A 20,370-nucleotide genomic window follows, 5' to 3' on the forward strand; every position below is an offset into this window, starting at 1 on the left:
CAGTCTGGGAGGGTGGGGGAAGGGCGGGGGGTCTTTGTCCTGGCTTCCAGTATGGCTCCATCAGCAGGCCAGAGTTCTTCAGGGAGGAGGGAGGAGGCCCGTGTTCTGTTGTTCCAGCTCAGGACCGTGGGGTTGACTTGGGGCTGTGCACACCTTCTTGCCCAGGTCTTCGTAAAGACCTGGCTCTGGGATTGCCTCAGGGGACTTCTGTGCTTCTCAGCAAGGGTTCATGGGGCCTGACAGGGAAGGCCTTGGGTAGCGGTGGAGCGAGTTTAATTCCTCCCAGGCCTTCCAGCAGGGCCTTGGCCCTTAAGAGGGAGAAAAGGACCAGTTGTCCTACACTGTGGTGCAGGACAAGTTGGAAATCTAGTTCCTCCTGAGAGGGGCACGGGGGGAGGACCCTGCGAGCAGCCGGAGGTAGTCTTCCTCTGGTGGGGCGCGGGAAATGCCTCGGGGCCCCCGGAGGGTCAGGAAAGGGTCTACGCTACGTGAGGTGTGTTCTAGGGCTCTGTGTTGACTGCAGGATTTGCCTAATTTCCTCCTTAGGGTTTTCGGAAACATGATGGGATTGTTGCTTTCACTAATCACAGCAGTCGTGACACCTAGGATTGCTGTCCTCTCCTGACCTTGCTCTCCTCTCCCCGTTATTTCTTGTTCCGCATTTTGCCCAGCGTCCTTCTGGCTGGCTCTCCTCTCAGTGGATGACATGTCTCTTATTTCACCTGATATTTTTATTCCAAGGCATTTGGCGTTATAAAGTGGTTCTTAACCATTCACTCTCTAGGGTGGTGAAGGCAAAGCTTGCCTTGACATCAGCAGTGGGCTTCTCCTCCCATCTCTGGTCAGTGGCGTGGAGCCGTGGTGGGGCCTTTCTCCTGTGCACGCACCTGACCTAGCTCTCCTGTGGACGTCCGTGGTGAAGACGCTCTCTCTGTCTGTGGGTTGAGATCAGTTCAGTTAGTGCTGGTTGCGAGTGTGCCCACGCGGTATTAGGGGGACTCAGAGTTAAATCAAACATGTTGACTCTCAAAACTAATCTGCCATCAAGAAGCCACAGACATGGGTGGGAACCTGTGGGTCCCGAGCAGATGCTTGTTCTCACTGTTCCCCATACCTGTCAACCTGGGCTTGCTGGTCTGCTCTTCCCTGTGCAGAGAAGGGGGGGTGCGGAGAACACAGACCATTGGGCTTCACCCCCACGTCTTCATCACTACCCCCAGCCGCCGCCCTTTGGGTCTCAGTGGCCTTGGCTGGCAGCACGAGGCTCTGTTCCTCCTGGGAGTTGAAACGGGAATTAGTGCCGGTATCTCTCACTGGAATGTTTGCTGTGGTCAGGGCCCTTGTCACTCGCAGATGGTCGTGCACCGGGTCGTAGCTGCTTGGGACCTTTCCATTTGCCCTCAGCATGTGTACACGGGGAAGCCTTTCTTCTGGAATGGAAAGGAAGAGGATGAGAAAGTGAATGCTCTCCCACAGGCTTGCCGCTCACCCCCACCTGACCTCAAGGTGGAGATTTCCAGCAGCAGGCCAGCTCTGTGGCCTCCACATGCACAGGCATCTCGTTTCAGGACACTCTTCTCCTGGTTTCGGGTCAGAAGCTCTTAGAGTTTTCCTCCACCTTCTGCCTGCTACAGACCTAAGTCTGAGTGATCTAGAATGGTACCGCAGAGAAGAATTCTGCTCCCTATAGATATCGTATCCCCAACAGACATTTGGGGTCATGGTAGGGCCTTCATGTACAGTTTTGCAGGATGTGCACTGCACAACTCTAGGGAGTGCCGTTTACATTATGGCCTATGTGCATGGTGCCCTCTGGAGTTGTGCAGGGGGAGATCTTCACAAAGATACAAGGCCAACTTCATGATAGCTTCAAAAGAATGCTGCCACTGACTTGCCCGGGAGTCAGTTAGACAGGCATTGCCCTGGGCTTTCTGTGAAGTGCTTTCTAGGTTTTAGAAGGTCTACAAGACACTTAAAGTGACTTCAGCTCAGCTTCACATTCAGAAGAAGCTCAGTATGATAGGGAAACCTCTGACAAGACTTAAGACAAAGTTTAGGGGTAGATCTAGATGTAGGACTGAAGGAGCTTTATCCCTCATACAGGGTACTGTCTGGCTCCTATCACCATGGCTCCTTACACATTTGAGTGTGAACACACGCACGCACTCTGCTGCTGCGCGCGCCCCCCCCCCCCCCCCCCCCCGTCTTCCCTCCCTTTTGTGCCCCAGGAAACGGTCTGTGGAGCAAGGGTCAGAGTTCAAGGTCTTATGGGTTTGATTGTGGTGCAACCTGTCAGGTTTGGGTTTTTTTCTTAGCTGACTCGACATAGGAGTTCCTATACATTACGGTGGTTGTTGTAAAGTCCAGAAGATTCTTCTGGGAAAAGTTTTCTGAGCGAACTTCATGCCTCTTTTCATGTTCCTGCTTTTCTAGTCAAGGGGCAATGGAAGCCTTAGCAAAATAGAACAGTCACATTTGGGTTGTTGGATCTGACATCTTCTGGGGGCACAAGAGAAAACAGATTGGTCCCATAGTACTGTCTGGCCCCTGGCATTGTATTAGAACATTGTTGCTTTTCTAGCTCTTCCAGATTACGGAAAGGACACAAATCCTAAGCCATTGCGCATCTCGAATTCCCCACCCCCCACCTCCATATTTGGGCGGTGGTGGCCGCTCCCCTTGAGACATGTGTCCCTCATCACTAAGTCATGTTTATTAAGCTCTTCTTGTCCTCTTCTGATTAAAACACAGTCCCTGTCCTCCAGAAGCCTTTAGTTTAAACGAGCCTTTCCTCAGTCACCTCAACTATGTATCCTAAACCGACAGCTTCCCATGGGGCCTGGAACTTTCAGCTGCCTTTCAGGACATACGGAGGGAGATGGCAAACGGGCGAGCACTGTGTTAACGCAGAGGTGACTGAGAGCCCGCCAGTTGTGTGGACGCCAACACTGCCCAGAGTCACCACGGTTTTGGGGGCCCCGTTGAGTGTTCACTCAGGCTCCTAAATAAACCGAAACTAGCCCTTCCTGCCTTTTCCTAGATGGCCAGGCAGCACTTCGCTGCTCCCCAGGAGAGGTACGAACATGAAGACAGGCTGCCGAGGCTCACGAGAGGGCCCCATGAACTCCTTTTATTTTTTTTATTTTTACATTGTCTATCAATGGCGCACTCGGGTGGGGTGGGGGGCTCAGTCAGTTAAGCTTCTGACTCTCGGTTTCGGCTCAGAGCATGATCTCAGGGCTGTGAGATCAAGCCCCGTGTTGGGCGAGCCAGCTGGAGACTCTGTGTCCCTCTTCCCCTCCCCCCGCTCACACACGTGTGGGCACACACACTCTCAAACAAATAATCTTTAAATTGTTTATCAAAGAGTAGAATATGTTCTCTCAAAGTTTCAAACTCAAGGCCAGGACAAGCTTCCCAAAAGGTATGGGCCCAGGTTCTGAGAGAAAAGAGGGGCTTTCTTAGAGCCCTTGGATGGAGCTAAAACCTTGGCATCCCCACTGTGAGGTTCTCATTTTACAGGGCCTTAGGGGTTGTCAAGTTGACCACCTGTCACTCTTGTTTTTCCCTCCTGAGTTGATGTCCACATACCATGGGAACTTCAGGCAGAGACAATATTTAGATGTTCAGAAACAGACGTGTAGGCTAGTCCTTTCATTTGTGATATTGCATATGTACCCACCATCTGACCCAGAAGGATGGGACCAGCCCTGAGGAGCTGAGAACTGGTTTCAGATCTGTGGGGACGGAGTCAGTTCTACGGAGCTCAGCCCCGTTTCCATGCCACATCCCCAGCCACAAGCAGACAGTACAGATACAGGTTGGAGAATGCCAGTGACCTCATGTGATCCATCCCCTGTAATCAATTAAAAACCTTCCACAGAGAGCAAGGGGTTAAATATACAGGCAACACAGCCTAGTAGGTAAGGGCTGTGGAACCAAGACCTCCTGGGTTCCCATCCTGGCCCCAGCTTTTGCTAACTGTGTGATCTCAGCTAACAAACCCTCTGTGCCTGAGTTTCCTTCTCTGTAGAATTAGAATGGTGATCGTCCCTGTTGTATAGGATCGTGTGAGGGAAAAGCGAGTCAATGTGGATAGCGTACTTAGAATCAGGCCTGGCGCGTAGTATGTGCTTAATAAACGTTAGCTGTTGTTACTAGTATAGCCCCAGATGAAGGTTTTGGGTTTTGGTTGAGTGGAAGGACCTTTTGTCCTTAATAAGGAGGAGATTTGTGTGGAACAAGGGTTGGGGGGTGGGGGGTGATTTTCTTAGTCCACATGGCCATCTCCACAGTCATTTGATGCTTGTCTGTGGGCTCTTGGTCCACCCCGAACCCTGTCTCTCCACACCTCCCTGAATCTTCCTTCATCAGCTCTCTTCTTCCCTTTATGGAATCAGATGCTCTGGATCAGGTTTAAGGATGGACAGAGGTGTGTGGGAAAAGAGGTCTTTCCTTCACCCCCGCTGACCCCTTCTCTTCGCCTTGCTGAGTGTATGTCCCTCCAGCTGGAGCACGACTGAAGGGCATTTGGATTGGGGTGGGGGGGCTCAAAAACACTCTGGGAGCCATGGGTGTGGACAGAGACAGCGGTGTGCTCCCCCTCCTGCCTTCTCCTTCCCAGGGGACCCAGAATGCCCTCCTCCCATCTGTTTTCTGAAATAATTCCTTGTGTTTCCTCTATTCATCTAGGGGAAGAAGAAGAAGAGGAAAAGGGACAAGCAGCCTGGAGAGACCAATGGTAAGTTGGAGGAAGGAGGAAGGAGCGGAACTCTGAGGACCACTCTTAAACCTTAGATTCCTCTCCGGGGGAGGCAGGAGGAATTCAAGGCCAGGACATTGTGGGGGAACCCATCCTAGCCAGCCTTTTTGTGTATGCATTTTAATTAATTGCTTCATGACTGTCCTTTTAAAGCTAGTAACATTCATTGTTGCATGAAAAGCACATTGTAATTCTAGTGGAATGTGTTTTTAAATAACCGCAGAGCCTGGAACAGGAGGGGTGGTAGGCATGCCTATGCGGGATTTATGCAGTCTGCTTATTTTGTCTGTGTCTGTAGGGACGAGGAAGGGGCTGGGGAGTAGGCGGGGTGTGTGCGAGTGTTTGATATTAACTGGGCTGTTCCCTGAATGTTCTGATGCATGCCTTTACAGTGGTAAATTGCACCCAATTTAAATTAAGGAGGTTTGTCATTCTCTAGGAGAAATTAGAAATACTGCATAGGCAATACCAGAAGGTCCCCTTGGAGAAGGCCAGGCTTTTACAAACGACAACAAAAATTTTGAAGGCTTTGTATAATTTGTTCTTTTTTTTCAGAACACAGCGAATGTTTCCTAAATCCTTGCCTTTCACTTCCTCCGATTACAGGTGCTAATGTCATTTTGAGTCATTACAATAGTCGATAAACTGTTTTTTTAATTTTTCTTGCCATTATAGTTTTATTAACATTAAACACGTATGACATTTGAACATCCTTTAAAATGACCATCTACACGGTTTCGTATGTTTCGGTAGATTTTTTTTTTCAGTTGCTTTTGGTTTTTTTTGTTTTTTTGTTTTTTAATTTACTTTAACTTTTGCTTTGTTTATTTATTTATTTTTCCCGTAACAGTTGTTTAAGCAGTGATGACAGTGACTTAGTGTTGAACTAACTGTGCAAATTGAATATGCAGTATTTCTTTAAAAGAGACTGGTTAAAAACAAAACAAAACAAAACAAAACAAAACAAAAACTGAGCAAAACCAACCAAAATGGAAGGAATTCAGTAATAAACCTCCTTAATCTAATGGCATTTTCCGTTGCTCCCACTAAGTTTTCTCACGCAAGCATGCATCCGCACGCAGTATCATTATTTTCTCCTTTGCTTTTTTTTTATTTTAGTTTTTTTCTTCCTTTTGCTTTTCTGCTCCTAATTTGCAAATCCACTAGCATTTTACTGACTGCACCTGCTTAAAAGCTGCTATGAGCTTCTGACTAACCCTGACCAGCTAGCTCATTCACACTGCCTGTTCACCTTCATTCGCTCTTCTGTTAGTAGTCATGAAAATCGGTTAAAAAAAAAAAAAAGAAAAGAAAAGAAAAACATTTCAAAAGCTGCAATATCCCAGTACCACAATCCCCTTTTCTTTCTTTATTTCTTTCTGTTTTGTTTCATTTTGTTCTGTTTTTATTTGTAGTTTTTTTTTTCCTTTGTTTAAACTGTTGTACTCTGAGAAGGAAAAAGCATGTTACAAACCTAATTCCCTCCTTCGCTTTATTTTCTTCTTTAAGAAAAACCAATTGAGAGAGAGCTAGGGGAAAAAAAAAAAAAAGAAAGGAAAGAAAGAAACAGCAAAGCAGAACCAAAAGAGGAAAAATACTATTTAAAATTCAGTTTTTTCAGTATCTGACTTCCCTTTATCTGCTCAAAACGAATCGGAGAGACAGTCCTTAAAGAAGGGATACTGCAGCTTTATTTGCATCAGCTAATTTCACCAGTTGAATAAGATTGTGATTTTTTTTTTACCTTTTTTTTTTTTAATTAAAGAAAGTTAAAAATCGAAAGTCGATATTTTGTAATTAGTAACCAGGTCATTGATTTATTCCCTTTTTTATTTTTATTTTTTTCTTATTTGTATCTTTCTCTCCCCCCTCTTCCCCTCTCTCTCTCTCCCTCTCTCTCTCCCACGTCCTCCTCCTCTGCTCGCTTCTCTCTTGAACTCATTCAGACCTGAGCGCTCCTAAGAAATGCCGAGCGCGCTTTGGCCTTGATCAACAGAATAACTGGTGCGGCCCTTGCAGGTGTGTATAGATTTCCCAGATTCGCTGTGCTGGTCTGCAGCTGGTCTATTCGGTCCTTTCCCCCCTTCTCTGGCCTGTTGCTTTGTAGCTCTGTGTGTGGATCTTAGGAGACATGAGGGCATGGGACACTGCTCTGTGAGGGATGTGCTTGTTCTCCCCGCTGCTGCTAGCCAAAATGCCACTGTAAAACAGCATCATTTGTGCCTCCTCGGGTCAGCGACAGCCAGCCCCAGCGCGCCCCCTCCCAGGGAACGTTGCCTGCTAACCCCCTTCCTCATGACCACCCAGGATGGGGCTCAGTGACATCCATCGTAATCCTGGCCTAGGTAGAAGCAAACAACGTCACCTTCTCCCCTCCTTCTCTCTTCTATTTTTTAATTTATTTTTCCTTGTTGTTTTTTGGTTTCTGGTTGTTGTTTTTTTGGTTTTTGGTTTTTTTGGTTTGTTTGTTTTTGTTTTGTTTTTTTTGGTGCGTGTTTTATCGTTTTGTTTTGTTTTTTTTTCCTTTTGCCTCATAGAAGTCTTTTCCTTTCATGTCCTTGGTGAGGGAAGACAAAGAGAGCCGAGGTCCTAGAGAAGACGAGTCAGCAGTAGCTGAGATTTCACAGCAAACTGAGCATGACCCACCATTGTGTTGTATTTTTTGTGTTTACCTTATGCTAACAGATGCAAATACTCCAAAGAAGTGTCGGGCACTGTTCGGGCTTGACCGACAGACTTTATGGTGCAAACCGTGCAGGTATATGACCACTGTGAGGCCTTTGGGAAAATCAAAGCACTCTGTCCTTCTGCTACCTCAGTGTGTCGATATATTTTGACCTCGTTCCCATCTACTTCCCTACCGGCATCAATGACTAATGATCCTCATCCTTCAAAATTTCCTTGCTAATTTTATGCTATATCCTTTCCCCACTTTCTCTTTCTCTCTTTCCCCCTCGCTCTTACGAGTTACATACCCAGATCCCCGGTGGTAGGACTGAGACCACACCCTCTCCCGGCCAGGAACGGGCACTTACCCTTTTGCTTTGCAAGCCAGCATCCTGGACGGGCCCGGTCCGTGGCGTGTATTGAGCTTAGATAGAGCCACCGGTGCCAAAGGTTTGAATGAGCTAAAAACTTGGCAGCAAGAGCCGTCCCCGTGCACTTGAGAGTCAAGACACTTGGAGAAGGGCTCTGGGGCAGGCGTTTTTTGGTTCTGTTCTGTTTCATTTTTCTTTTATGTTTAAAAACCACGTGTCTCTGGACAGAGGAGCCTGGTTAGCTGACATTGTTTTACAGTGCTGCAACGAAGCGTGGCATTGAACGGCACGCACCAGCTGAAGGGGTGCGGGCAGTGCGTTGTGCAGTCCCGTACTGCAGCGTGGCTAGCCTGCAGAATTGCAAACATATATCATATGTGTTTAGAGAGAGAGCGAGAGAGAGAGAGATTGAGAGAGAGCATTGCTTCCAGAATGAACTAGAAGAGTCCAAATTGAACACCCACGTTCCACCTGCAGGTTTCCATCCAGCCTGTAATTTCAGGGAAGGTGTAGGGTACTTCCTTCTTGGTGGAGGGATGCCGACTCGTTCCTGTCTCATTTCCTTTCCTTTAATGACCACCTTTGGTTAAATTTGTTGTTTCTTTGTTCTGATACAAGCAGTCTTTGAATTTGGAATATTATGATGGTAGGTATCTCAACACCCCCCAAACACGCCTCCCTGTTTGTAGTGCCTCCTTGTCACGTGTCCCTCTCCTTCATGCCTTTGCCATGTGTTCCGTGTTTAGACGTTAGATCAGATGTCCATCCCATCACGTGCATGCCCACGAGTCTCCTGTGTCTCTTCCCCTCCCCCGGTGCCTTACGAGGGATGGGCCGAGTTGGCCTCAAGTTCCAGGCGTTTAGGGGAGAGAGGCCCGAATATCTTATTGAGAGAGAACCCCACAGACAACCCTCTGGGCCCTCTGAGTGAGGGTTCCAGGCCTGGAGAGAGATCCTCCAGCCGTTCGTTCTGTGAGACGGCAGCGTTCACGGAGGTGACAAATACCCTTCCTGCACAATCCCGGGGTCTTCTCTGTGCCCCAGAGTAGAGTTTCGTGCAGAGGTGGACGAAGAATGTTAGGGATTGAAGTAGGCGGACCCAGGGAGGACAGGTCTAGGCAGTGAGTTTGCGGCAGAATCTTCTCGGCGCTGAAGAGGAAGATGATTGGCTGCAGAGTCCTGGTCTGAGGCGCCCTGCCATGCTCAAGGGTTTCTCTAATCGCAGGGCTCCCTCCTGAGCCGGTTTCTCACCACCTCTAGAAACGGACGGCTGAGACCATTGTGCCCACCCGCATATGGTGTGTTGCCAGACTGGTGTCTATTTTATTGGAGGGTGGTGAGCGGTGGTGGTTTAGGACCCCCCTCCTTTTCTTTCTTTGTTTCGGAAGCAGTTGCTTCAAGTTAGACTTGACACTTTTTTTTCCCTTAAAGTGACTGTTCCTAACATTGACCGGGACGGACATCCCCCTCTCAGACACAGCCTGAACCTCGTTTCAAGCCAGGGTGTGGGGTCTGCCTTAGGGGCCAGAGGTTTCAGGACATTTTTACAAAAAACAAAAGCAAAAAGCAAAATCCTTGTAGCTGCCTCATAAACACGATTTTCAAAAGCGCAGCTCTAAAGAGCCGGCTGTCAGCAAGGCGGGCTGCGGTCCCTCGTCACTCCTCAGCATCCTTCCCCCCTTGACACTGTTAGAACTTTCTCGGTGGCCACTTTGCTTCTGCATGGGGTGTTTCTCAGACCCTGAAAGCATTAGCAGATGCATTTTAGCTCACTCCCAAACAGGATCAGGAAGAACCCTTGGTTTTCCTTCCAGAATAAATCCATGGGGAGCTAAAAGTGGAATTTTCAGAGGCCGCCCCTTGGTTGGAGATGACGCCTGGGTGGGGGAGAGTAAGCGGATAGGTTTTGCCCCTTTTTGCCTCAACTTTTCCTCTTTGCCAAGATCTGGCTTGATGCTAAATCAATAGGACAAAATGTTCCATTAAAAAAAAGGAAAGCAGTTACAAAATGAGGCATTTTCTGGCCCGTCAGAAGTGTGTGTGTGTGTTCCAGCTGCCTTTCGCTTGGCCACCTGTTAGAAGGAGTGTCTCGCTGTCCTTCATGGTCTTCATGTCCCGTGTTCAAAATGCTTCCACTCATCCCCTCGACGTGGAAACCTCTGTGTCATCAGGAGGGTGGGTGGGTGAGGGGACAGGCAGACGCGTTCCTAGCCAATCAGGACTCCTTGCTCGCTACACAGGGTTTCTAATTTTATTTGACATTTGAGGACATTTTAACAAGATTCTGTTTTGAGCCCACCAAGTTGCTTTCCCATCTTTTTACTCTGCCCTAATATAGCATGGAATGCTGCTTGACGTCACTCCCCTGTTTCCCTGTTTCTCCTTTTCTCTCCCCCCACCCTCCCCTTTGTCCTTGTCACTCTCTCACTTTTGCTTACGCCCCGCCCCCATCCCCACCCCTCCCTTCTCCCATTTTTTAAAATGCATGGACATCTTAGTTTTTTAAGCATGTTTTGATCTGCAGGCTAAAGGTGGTTTAAAACTCTGAGAGGCTTAATTAGGTGTGTTGGTTTCTGGGATGGGAGCAGAACCCACAGTCTGTTTCAATCTATCCCAGAGGAGAAAAGGAACCTTTCCAAAATGAAAGTGAGGGGGGCTGCCCTTGCACCCCTAGAGTTCCTTTCCAGCCAGAAGGGATCAGGTAGACCCTGAGGCTTCCAGCTGGTGGGTCTCAGCCTCTGGGAAGCAGGGAAGACCAAGCATGTTCCCTCCCCTCCCTCCTGCCATCTTGCTGAGTCCACACCCCACGCACTGAGGAGCATGTGCAGAGACCTCTAGGGCACAGACCCAAGGAGGAACTCATCACACCGCCTTCCTTTCAAAGCCCAGTGACATCGGACACCAGGCAGCATCTTCCTGCTTTCTAGGGATGGGAAGCCGGCCGGCACTTACACACTTGTTTTTAGACAGAGTGTTATCAGTCATGGTTTTAACTGGATTCAAGGGTTCCTTAGGGCAGCACATTCCCTAGATCTGCATTATTTTTATTGCATGAGTGGGGTTGAGTCCCAGGATCACCTCTCCTACCAAATATCCCCCTCGGACTGGGATTCATAGTAGGAGAAGCTTTGAGGTCATATGCTCAATTTCTCGAATCGATTTCCCCAACCTCTAATGATAAGCAAGAAAGTCTCTGAAAGTCTCATTCCTATTTCTTATGTAACCGGGAAGTATGGAGGGGAGATTTGGGTTTTGGTGCAGGGCAAACTTAGTCTTTCCGGCTTAAACACGAATCCACGATGGTGTCCCCCCACCCCCCCGCACTTCTTCGTCATCACTTCCTTGTGACACCCTGCACCCTCCATTCACTGGCCTTGGCACAGTGACCAGGACAAGGCACCCCTCCATCCCATCCTCACTGTCTCTCCTTCCAGCCTTCTCACTCTGGGGTGGGGGAAGGGAAGACCCCAAATCTTCAAAAAAACAAAAAACCCCCCCCAAAAAAAAATCAAGTTTGAATCATAATTTAATCCACAACCTGCAGGCCATACAACCAGTTATTCTTGTTCCTTTGGATCATTTTCTGTTTTTCTTATTCTTCCCCCTCCCCACCTTCGTTTATCCTCTTCTACCTGTTTTTGGTGGTTTGTTGTTTTTTTTTCTTTTCGTTTTTGTTTTCGTTTTATTTTTTATTTTTGTTTCGGTTTTTAATTTCTTTTGTTTTACTTTTGTTCCCCCCTCCCCGTCCCCCACCCCTGACTCTCTCCTGATTCTCACCCCTCTTGATTTGGTGTGGTTCTTAACAGACAAAGCCCGTAAGCTTTCTGGGCACCAGCAGCCTGGTGGTGGCCGTGGTGGTGGCGTTGGTGGCGGTGGTGGTGGCGGTCGGTGGTGGTGGTGGCGGTGGTCTGAAGACCTCTAAGCCTCTTGCTGGCACTGCCTTCAGCTCTGTGGGCTCACCAGTCAGCGTTCTGAGAGTTTCATGTGGATGGATAGGAGGCGCCTGGGGAAGGAGCTGTCTTTCTCTTTCCACACACACACACACACGCAGGCCACCGGGAGTAGGGTGGTGGCGGCGGGGACGGAGGGGACATGTGATGGGCTAGCCAGGGAGCATCGAAGCCCAAAGAGCGAGAACACACTTCTCAGTCCACGTCGGCATGGATGCAGCCACGTCCTGGCAAACAGGTGCTGCGTCCTCCAGTCGGCTCACTGGTATCTGGGCTGGGGTGGGGGCGCGGGGCTGTAGCGGGGCAGGGGGAGCAGGTAGGTAGGGGGCCTGGTCCTCGACTCCTGCAGCTCCTGCAGCGTCGGTCACCAGAGCAGGCTTAGACCGGGGAGGGGGGCGACAGCCGAGTGAGCGCGGCACCCTGGCCGCGGGCCATGCCGGCTCTGGGGGCAGAGGTGACTTCGACTTGGCTCCGAGCATTAGATAACTCTCTCCCTTGGCATCTTTGCCCTTTATTCACAGATAACTCTCTCCCCCTGTTTCTAGGAGAAAAAAAAAGTGCGTTCGCTACATACAAGGTGAAGGCAGCTGCCTCAGTCCACCCTCTTCAGATGGAAGCTTACTAGACTCGCCTCCTCCCTCCCCCAACCTGCTAGGCTCCCCTCCCCAAGACGCCAAGTCACAGACTGAGCAGACCCAGCCTCTCTCGCTGTCCCTGAAGCCCGACCCCCTGGCCCACCTGTCCATGATGCCTCCGCCGCCCGCCCTCCTGCTTGCCGAGGCCGCCCACGGCAAGGCCCCCGCCCTCTGTCCCAACGGGGCCCTGGACCTGCCTCCCGCAGCCCTGCAGCCGCCCATCCTGTCCTCCTCTCTTGCACAGCCGTCAACATCTTCCTTACATTCCCACAACTCTCTGGCCGGGACCCAGCCCCAGCCGCTGTCCCTCGTGACCAAGTCGTTAGAATAGCTTTAGCTTCGTTAGCCCCGCCCTGGTCGGTTTGCGTAGTGTTGCGGTTTTCGCTTTTCTTTGTCCCCGCCAACCTCCTGCACCCCCCTCCCCACGCCCTCACCCCCTCGGAAAGGTTTTGTTTTGTACTCTTAATTTTGTGCCACGTGGCTACATTAGTTGATGTTTATGGAGTTCATTGGTCAATATTTGACCCATTCTTATTTCAATTTCTCCTTTTAAATATGTAGATGAGAGAAGGACCTCATGATTCTACCAAAATTTTTATCAACAGCTGTTTAAAGTCTTTGTAGCGTTTAAAAAATATATATATATACATAACTGTTATGTAGTTCGGATAGCTTAGTTTTAAAAGACTGATTAAAAAACAAAAAGGAAAAAAAAAGAAGCAATTTTGAAGCAGCCCTCCAGAAGGAGTTGGTTCTGTATTATTTGTATTAAATACGAGCTTGCGAACCAATCATTTTACATCTGGTTTTTAAACCATAAGGGCACGACGAATGCAGTGCCATATTCCTTTTTTTTTTCTCTGTGTGAAACAACTTTAATTGTGATGTTACTTGTTATTGTTTAAATGTACAGAAACAAAGGGTTAAATGTGTTAATATACCTTGTTCCATGGTGTTGTTCTTTTGGGGGGAGGGGGATGCTACTCAGCAATTAATGGAATCACAACGCTGTTGGACCAGTAGTATTTATTGCTTTAGAGATTGCTTGTCGAACCTGTACGTTGTCCCTTTTAAGATATGTTTTACTTTTTCTTGAAACTGTATAAAGTTTTTTTTTCCCCTAGCATAAGCATCTTATATATAACAACTCATTTGTACAAGGTTTTTAAGTTTATATATAAAATGTGTATATATATTTTTTTGTTTCTCTTTTTGACTTTTTTTTTTTTTTTTTTTTTTTTTTTGGCTGTATGAAACCCAGATGCCGCCAAATGGACATTACTAGTTGCATTAAAGGATCAGTAGCATTAACGAAAGTTGCTTTAAAAGCCATTATGTAAAACAAGACTTGAAAATTAGCGAGGGAATTTTAGCGGGATGCTGTGTGAGCAGCAGCGGGAACCAACCCTGTTTCTCCTTTGAACCATAGTCGGCAGCTCTGTACCCTTAGGACACGGCCTGACTGTGTGCAGAACTTTATGTGCCAAAATTCTCAGTGACTTTAGCTTTCTCCCTCTTTTTGATGCTGTAATTTTTGTTCATCATGTTTTGCTGTGATGTTACATAGGTAGATTTGTATGTAGTTTTAATGTCACTTATAACAAGATGTGTTTGGTAGCAGATTGTCCAGAAAGCATTTTAAATGAAGAGGTATAAACCCTTAGGGGCCAAAATTCTGTATATTAGATTACTCTTAAAGGAAAAACCAGCTGCCGCTTTTATGGACACGAATGACGTACAAGTAGGTGGCAAACTTTACAAATAAAAAAAAAACCTAGGCATGTCGATGTTGCAAAATGCTGTATAAAGCTGAAACCCGTTCATTCAGTGCCATTGTAGTTGACATGAAGCGATTGTAAAACTGTCTCCAATTTTTCTCTGGTTTATTAAAATGCTAACTATAACATTTTTTTGTGAATACTTTGAATGTTTCCTAACAGTTGTGATGTTACTGTTCCGTTTTATGCTCTTATTCCAATTTCATTTTTAATGGTTTGGAAGCCATTTTTGTAATGAATGAATGTTCATGCTGTACAGTATCTGTAGCATGCCGTTCTGGATTAATAAAAGCAACTTAGTATGTGCAGATCAAGGCTGGTCACTTGTTTCTGTGATTTGGGTTTTCCGCCCTGGGGGAAGCTGCCCCTGCCTTCTCGCCAGAGGACCGTCTTCCCTGAGCCGAAACTTGAGGCCAGACCGCGGGGCTGGAATGGGTGGTGGGTTGGGATTTGGATATCAAAAAGTGTTCCTGCACTCTTTTCAGGGGTCGGTCTGCTTCTTCCTTTCTCTCATTTTCCACGCCAAAATTTACACCTGTGTACCGACTTAGTTCATTTCTATTTTATTTGTTTATTTTTTTATATTTATTTCTTATTTTTTTATAAACATATAGTATGTTTTTATCCCCAGGGGTACAGGTCTGTGAATCACCAGGTTTACACACTTCACCATAGCACATACCCTCCCCAATGTCCATAACCCCCCTCCCTCTCTCCTAACCCCCCCTCCCCCCAGCAACCCCCAGTTTGTTTTGTGAGATTAAGAGTCACTTATGGTTTGTCTTTATTTGTTTATTTTTAAAGATTTTATTTTCCGGCTTAGTTCATTTCTGAAAGCAGAGCACAGTGATAGTCCGTGTCCCGCTTTTGGCTATAAGTCGGTCATCTGGGGGACCTGAGCTGTCCTCCTCACGGGATCCAGCTTCAGAAGGGATTGAGTTCTGGTTAATGGCACTTAGTTCCCCAGAAATGGATTTAAGACCCCTCGTTGTCCCCACTGAAGAACCACTGATGTGGAAGGAGTCTGACTTCTTCCTAAAAGGAGTTGCACGCAGGGAGAGGTGCCAGGGTGTCGAACTGAAACCTTTCTCTGACAGTGAACAGATGTTGAGAAAGAAAGTTTGTAGAAAAGCGGATCAAGGCAAATCACGTAGCGGCTTGTATTGAGAAATCTTGCTGGGGCGGGGACTCAAGCTCTGTGGCCGTTCGCTGGTGAGGGGGAAAGTTCCTCATCATCACCACCCACCAGGGGCCACAGTGAAGATCTTCCTGAGGTTTCCACGGCGATCATTTCTCAGGCTGATTAGGAAGGCTGGGCTCAGAGGAATGCCCCCGCTACTCAAAGGTTCGTGTTATGTCCCTTTGCTTTGACGAAAGACCGTTAGGCCCCCATTTTCCGAGAACTGAAATCCAAAGAGGATTTTTGCTTTTACCAGAAAAAAAAGGTGAAAAGTGAAGATAGCATTGAGTGTGTGTCTTACAGAGAGCTGGTACAGAGGCCACGTGCCCTGAGCTGGTGGCTCTGGCCCCAGGAGCCTCACTCAGCATCTCGGTGTCCAGCTGCCAGAGCTCTGAACTGTGTCCCTGCACGTCTGTGCTTACCTCACTGTGTTTTGTACATCCAGAAGCAAGATGTCTGATATCCTAAGGTATCAGACAAGGCTAAGGGAGTCTTATTTTGGGGTCTGGAAATTCTCAAAAATGTCCCATATAAATTCAGGGCAATTGCTTTCTCTCGCCTGGATTTCTGCCTACAACAGTTTCCCTAAGCACGCTCTACGTTCGGATAGCGGAGGAACCTGTGTATATTCTGCTTCTCTAGGACAACTGTACCTTCAAAGAACCTGATTTCCACGCTCCTGGAAGCGTTCGTGTTGCTGCTGTTACTTACGGCTACACAGGGTTGTCATCAAGGACTTTAAAGTCCCTTGGAAGCTCCGCTTTGCTCAAGCTAGTTTTTGTTCTGTGAAATCTCAGTATTTTGTTTTTGTTTGCTTTTGTATTCCCAGAGAGGAGTGATTCTGGTTGTCCTTCCCCATTTTATTTTGCACACTGGGCACAGAGTGACCTTTGAAAAGACAAATCAGAACGGTATCCGTTCTTGGTGGAGGCTACCAAGGAATTTTGTGCCTTTCCTTCTTGAATGCTGACAGTCCTACCTGAGGTTGATATTTCTCCCACCCCCACCTTCCCCAGCCCGCTTTATTTTCTAAAACTGGGTTTAGAAACTCTAAGTCTGTTTCTTGCCAAGGCTGCACAGCTAGTAGGGTGGGGTTGAATTCAGAGTATGCCTCTTTGTATCAGTAAGATGGTCCTTCTCCCAAAGTGATGGGACAGTCCTGAAGGACTTGTTTGCCCTGTACACTCACCCACACACCTGTCCCTCTTCTAGAAGGTTCTGTTCTCCTGCAACCCCACTTCCTGCCTGGTTAACTCTCCGTCATCTTTCAGGTCTGAGCACAGATGCTAGTGGGTGATGTCTCTCTCTCTCTCTCCTATGGTGCTCTGCTACCTTCCTGGTTTTCCCTCCCTTGCTTCCCTCATCCACCGTCATGTCAGTGGGTGTGGCCTAGTTAGGCCACTAAGAGTGCCACTTAGCACCATGGACATCTTTCGTTGTGGGGAGACTGTCCTACACACTGTCAGACGTTAGCATCCCTGGCCTCCTCCCACTAGATGCTGTGGCGCCCACAGCACTATATGACATCCGGGAATGTCTTCAGACACGGCCATATTCCCCCTGTTGGGGGGCGGGGGGAGCAAATCATGCCCCGTGGAGAACCGCTGCCGTAGAGAACACTCCAAGAGGTCAGAACTGTGGATTTTATGCTCTCTACTAAGGATCGGGTTCAGTGCTGGCACATCGAGGGTACTTGAAGCATATTTGTTGAAGGAAGGAATATGTGACATTAGCCAACTCGCTCTGTGTATTTTGAGAACCAAAGGAATGGCGACTTTCCAGAGTGCTTCCAAATTTTGTGTTCTGGAACTAGCAAGGTGTCCGTCTTTCCTAATGCTTCCAGCCACGCTGGAAGGTAGCTCAGTGGGCTTGTTAACAAAGGCCCGAAAAACCCCCAAAAAACTGGGTGGGAGTGGGGACGGTCCCTCTGTCATCAGCCAACCTAAGCGAAGATCACTTTTTAAAAATTCAAAATATGGGTCACCTAGCCACGTGTGTACTGCCTCACCACATTTGGAACAATACTCTGGGGCTCTTCCCACCCTGACATGGGACTTCCCTTCCCCCAAGCCTATCTTTCTGGGCATTTTAGCTTCCGGTCTCCCAGATACCAGTCCAAGTCCCCATCCTTCAACATTCTCTCTCTAGCTGTTTGGTTTCTTCTGACCTCAAGAGTTTCTTTTCAGTCTGAGCATCTTCTAATGTCATCCATCTGTGCATTTGTTGTTACTAGGAGACCCCGAGACCACATCTAGGCGCTCAGAACTCAGTCTCGGAGCCACATCACCCCGACTTCTGACGGGACCTGGCCGAACCAGGCCGCCTGTTAGGAGCATGCGTGGCTTCCTGCGGCTGCTGTAACAAATTGGGGGCTTCAAACAGTGGCTTTCACAGCGCTGGAGGCTGGAGGTCTGGAATCCAGGTGTCAGCGGGGCATGCTCCCGTCAGAGATTCTGCAGGCTCTTAGCTTCCGGTGGCTGCTCCCATCCTGCATCTTCCTGGGCTTGTAGCCACGTCACTCAGCTCTCTGCCTCCGTCTTCACATCACCACCTTCTGTGTGTCTGGAAACTTCCTGTCTCTTCCCGTAGAAGGATACCTGTGATGTATTTCGGGCTCACATGGATAATCCCGGATGAGCCACTTCTTGCTAGATTCTTAGCTTAATCACATCTTTTGCTGTAGAAAACAACACAGGTTCTAGGATTCAGGCATGGACATATATTTGGGGGGTGGGGGTCCCATTCAGGCCACTACAGAGGCATTGCTAACTCCGGGAGACTGCGGAGTCTCAGCATAGAACCCGTGAGAATGAGCAGTTATACTGCCGGTGCTGGTGGTTTTGGACAGAACCGTGTAGAAAGTGGTTTTCCATTTCAGATAACAGAAGGCTGATGATGTGGGCCCATGGAGGGTCTGGATGCCTTTCATCCGGATCTAGGATTTAAAAAGAGGACAGACCAAGGAGCAGTGGAGAGAATCTGATCTTGGAGACTCCACCGTCTGACTCCCACACTGTGCATCCTTGAGCAATTAATCTCTCCAGCTCTCCGGGCCTCTGTTTCTTCAGTGAAAGAAGGGCGACAACACTCATTTCCCCGGATTCTTACGAGGCTGAGATGCAGAGTGCCTGGAGTGGTGAGTCAGAGTGGGTAGTGTTACGGTCAAAGTAGAAGGGGCCAGTCATAGCTATTTCTTTTCTTTATTTCTCTTCAGGATTCTGCTAGTCCGGCTCTTCAAACCCAGGCTAGTGAATGAGACACCTTGATGGGGAAGACATGTCTTTGTCACAGAGTTGAGGGACCCCAGGGCGCTGTGACTCACCCACGCTCATCCAACTCACCTGAGACTTGATGACTCCATGAAAAAGGCTTCTGCCTTTCGGGGAGCCACAGCTCTAGCTGGAGTGCTCTTTGTGGTATGAAAATGTGTTTTTAATCAAAGCCCTTTGGAAAGAAACAAAGGAATCCCCGAAAAGTCTCCTGTGAATGCTAGCTCAAGGCAAGTGGCAGAAGCCAGGGTTGGGAATCACTAAGACACAGGGCCATAGATTTGACTTTCTAAAGGATTCCATTGGTTGGTTTCTTCATCTCCCGTTTCAGATCTGGTCCAGCAGTCCCAGGCCGTGGCAAGGGCAAAGGCCTGCCTGAATCCTGGCCTGCGTCTGATGGGCAGCATTGGCAAATCTTGACTCTGGACTTTGGGAATTTTTTAAGCTGGCATTTTGTGAGTACACTTGATTGAACTGGGAGTAAGCCCGTTGATTCATTGGTTCGTTCAACAACTAACCCTTGAGCACTGATTTGCACCAGGTACTATTCTAGGCTCTGGCACACAAGTCTGGATAAAGTAAGCTTGGTGTCCATTTTCCCTCTGAGCTGAGTCCTGTACTGTCTTATAAGACAGAATCCATAAGGAAAGGGGCCTCCAACATTCCCAAGGCCAGGACAAGGTGCTTGTCTGGAAAATGGTCTTATACAAGGATTATGACAAGGGGATGTGCTAGAAACTCCATCTGGGTTTCTCATTTAAATTTGCTTTATGTTCATTTTACAAATGTAGAGAGTGAGGGAGTTTAAGTGGCTTCCTCAAAGGCATGAATTTGGGGGCACCTGGGTGACTCAATGGGTTAAGCCTCTGCCTTCGGCTCAGGTCATGATCTCAGGGTCCAGGGATCAAGCCCCGCATCGGGCTCTCTGCTCAGTAGGGAGCCTACTTCCCCCCACCCTGTCTGCCTCTCTGCCTGTGATCTCTATCTGTCAAATAAATAAATAAAATCTTAAAAAAAAATAAAATAAAAAGAAGGCACAAATCTGGGAACAGTGAGCCTAGGATTGGAACCCCAGCAGCCTGGCTCAGGGGCCTGCCTCGCAGATTACCATGCTTTCCTGCTCCTTGTGAAGACGTAAACCATTTGGGTGGCTGGAGAGAGACAGAGGATAGAGCTCATTTGATTCATGGACCTTGTGAAAGGCTTTTGCTATGAGACCACCCGGTGCTTTCTTTCCTTGTCTGTGTGCAAGAGTTTTTTTGTTTTTGTTTTTGTTTTTGTTTTCTCAAATTCTGGTTTCTATAGCATATAACATACAACTAGCATATAACTAGCATATAACTAACAATATAACTAACATATAACTAACAATATAGCTAACAATAAAGACAGTTGATAATTACATGGATTGAGCTATTTTGGACTCCATGCTAAAATACGTAGAGTCCTAGAATTGGAAGAAAATTAGAAGTGTACGTATTATCACATATATACATATGATACATGTTTCTGGGATTGTGGGTTGCAAGCCACTGATAAGTTAAGAAATCAAGTTAGTGGGATCAAGGCCAACATTTTAAAAACATAGAATGAAATTCAATAAGAAAACAGGAGCTATCCCTTTGCCCCTTCTTCTATTTTAGCTTCCATGGAGGTTCCTGTATTGGTCAGATTAGGTTTGACTATGCTGTAATAATAAACAAACCCTAAAATATCAACAGCCTAACACAGTAAAAGTGTACTTGTCAGCCATCTCAG

General features: G+C 47.7%; 1 protein-coding gene across 31 annotated transcripts in view; it reads left to right on the forward strand.

The window, feature by feature from the left end:
* TCF7L2 (transcription factor 7 like 2) overlaps window positions 1-14,471 on the forward strand; it is a 199,263-nt gene extending 184,792 nt beyond the window's left edge. For 11 of the 31 annotated variants that reach the window (XM_046027527.1, XM_046027530.1, XM_046027529.1 and 8 more), the window contains 4 exons: window positions 4,693-4,741; window positions 5,318-5,368; window positions 6,709-6,781; window positions 12,296-14,471. In XM_046027527.1, coding sequence (XP_045883483.1) covers window positions 4,693-4,741; window positions 5,318-5,368; window positions 6,709-6,781; window positions 12,296-12,716 — 594 coding nt within the window. In that variant the 3' untranslated portion in view covers window positions 12,717-14,471. Of the gene's footprint in view, window positions 1-4,692; window positions 4,746-5,317; window positions 5,369-6,708; window positions 6,786-7,447; window positions 7,521-8,421; window positions 8,447-10,920; window positions 10,926-12,295 lie in introns of all 31 variants that reach the window. The other 20 variants (XM_046027532.1, XM_046027539.1, XM_046027540.1 and 17 more) reach the window with 8 other exon arrangements.
* The last annotated feature ends 5,899 nt before the right edge of the window (window positions 14,472-20,370 follow it).

Source organism: Meles meles, chromosome 13 (genome assembly GCF_922984935.1).
Source record: "Meles meles chromosome 13, mMelMel3.1 paternal haplotype, whole genome shotgun sequence".
NCBI lineage: Eukaryota > Metazoa > Chordata > Mammalia > Carnivora > Mustelidae > Meles > Meles meles.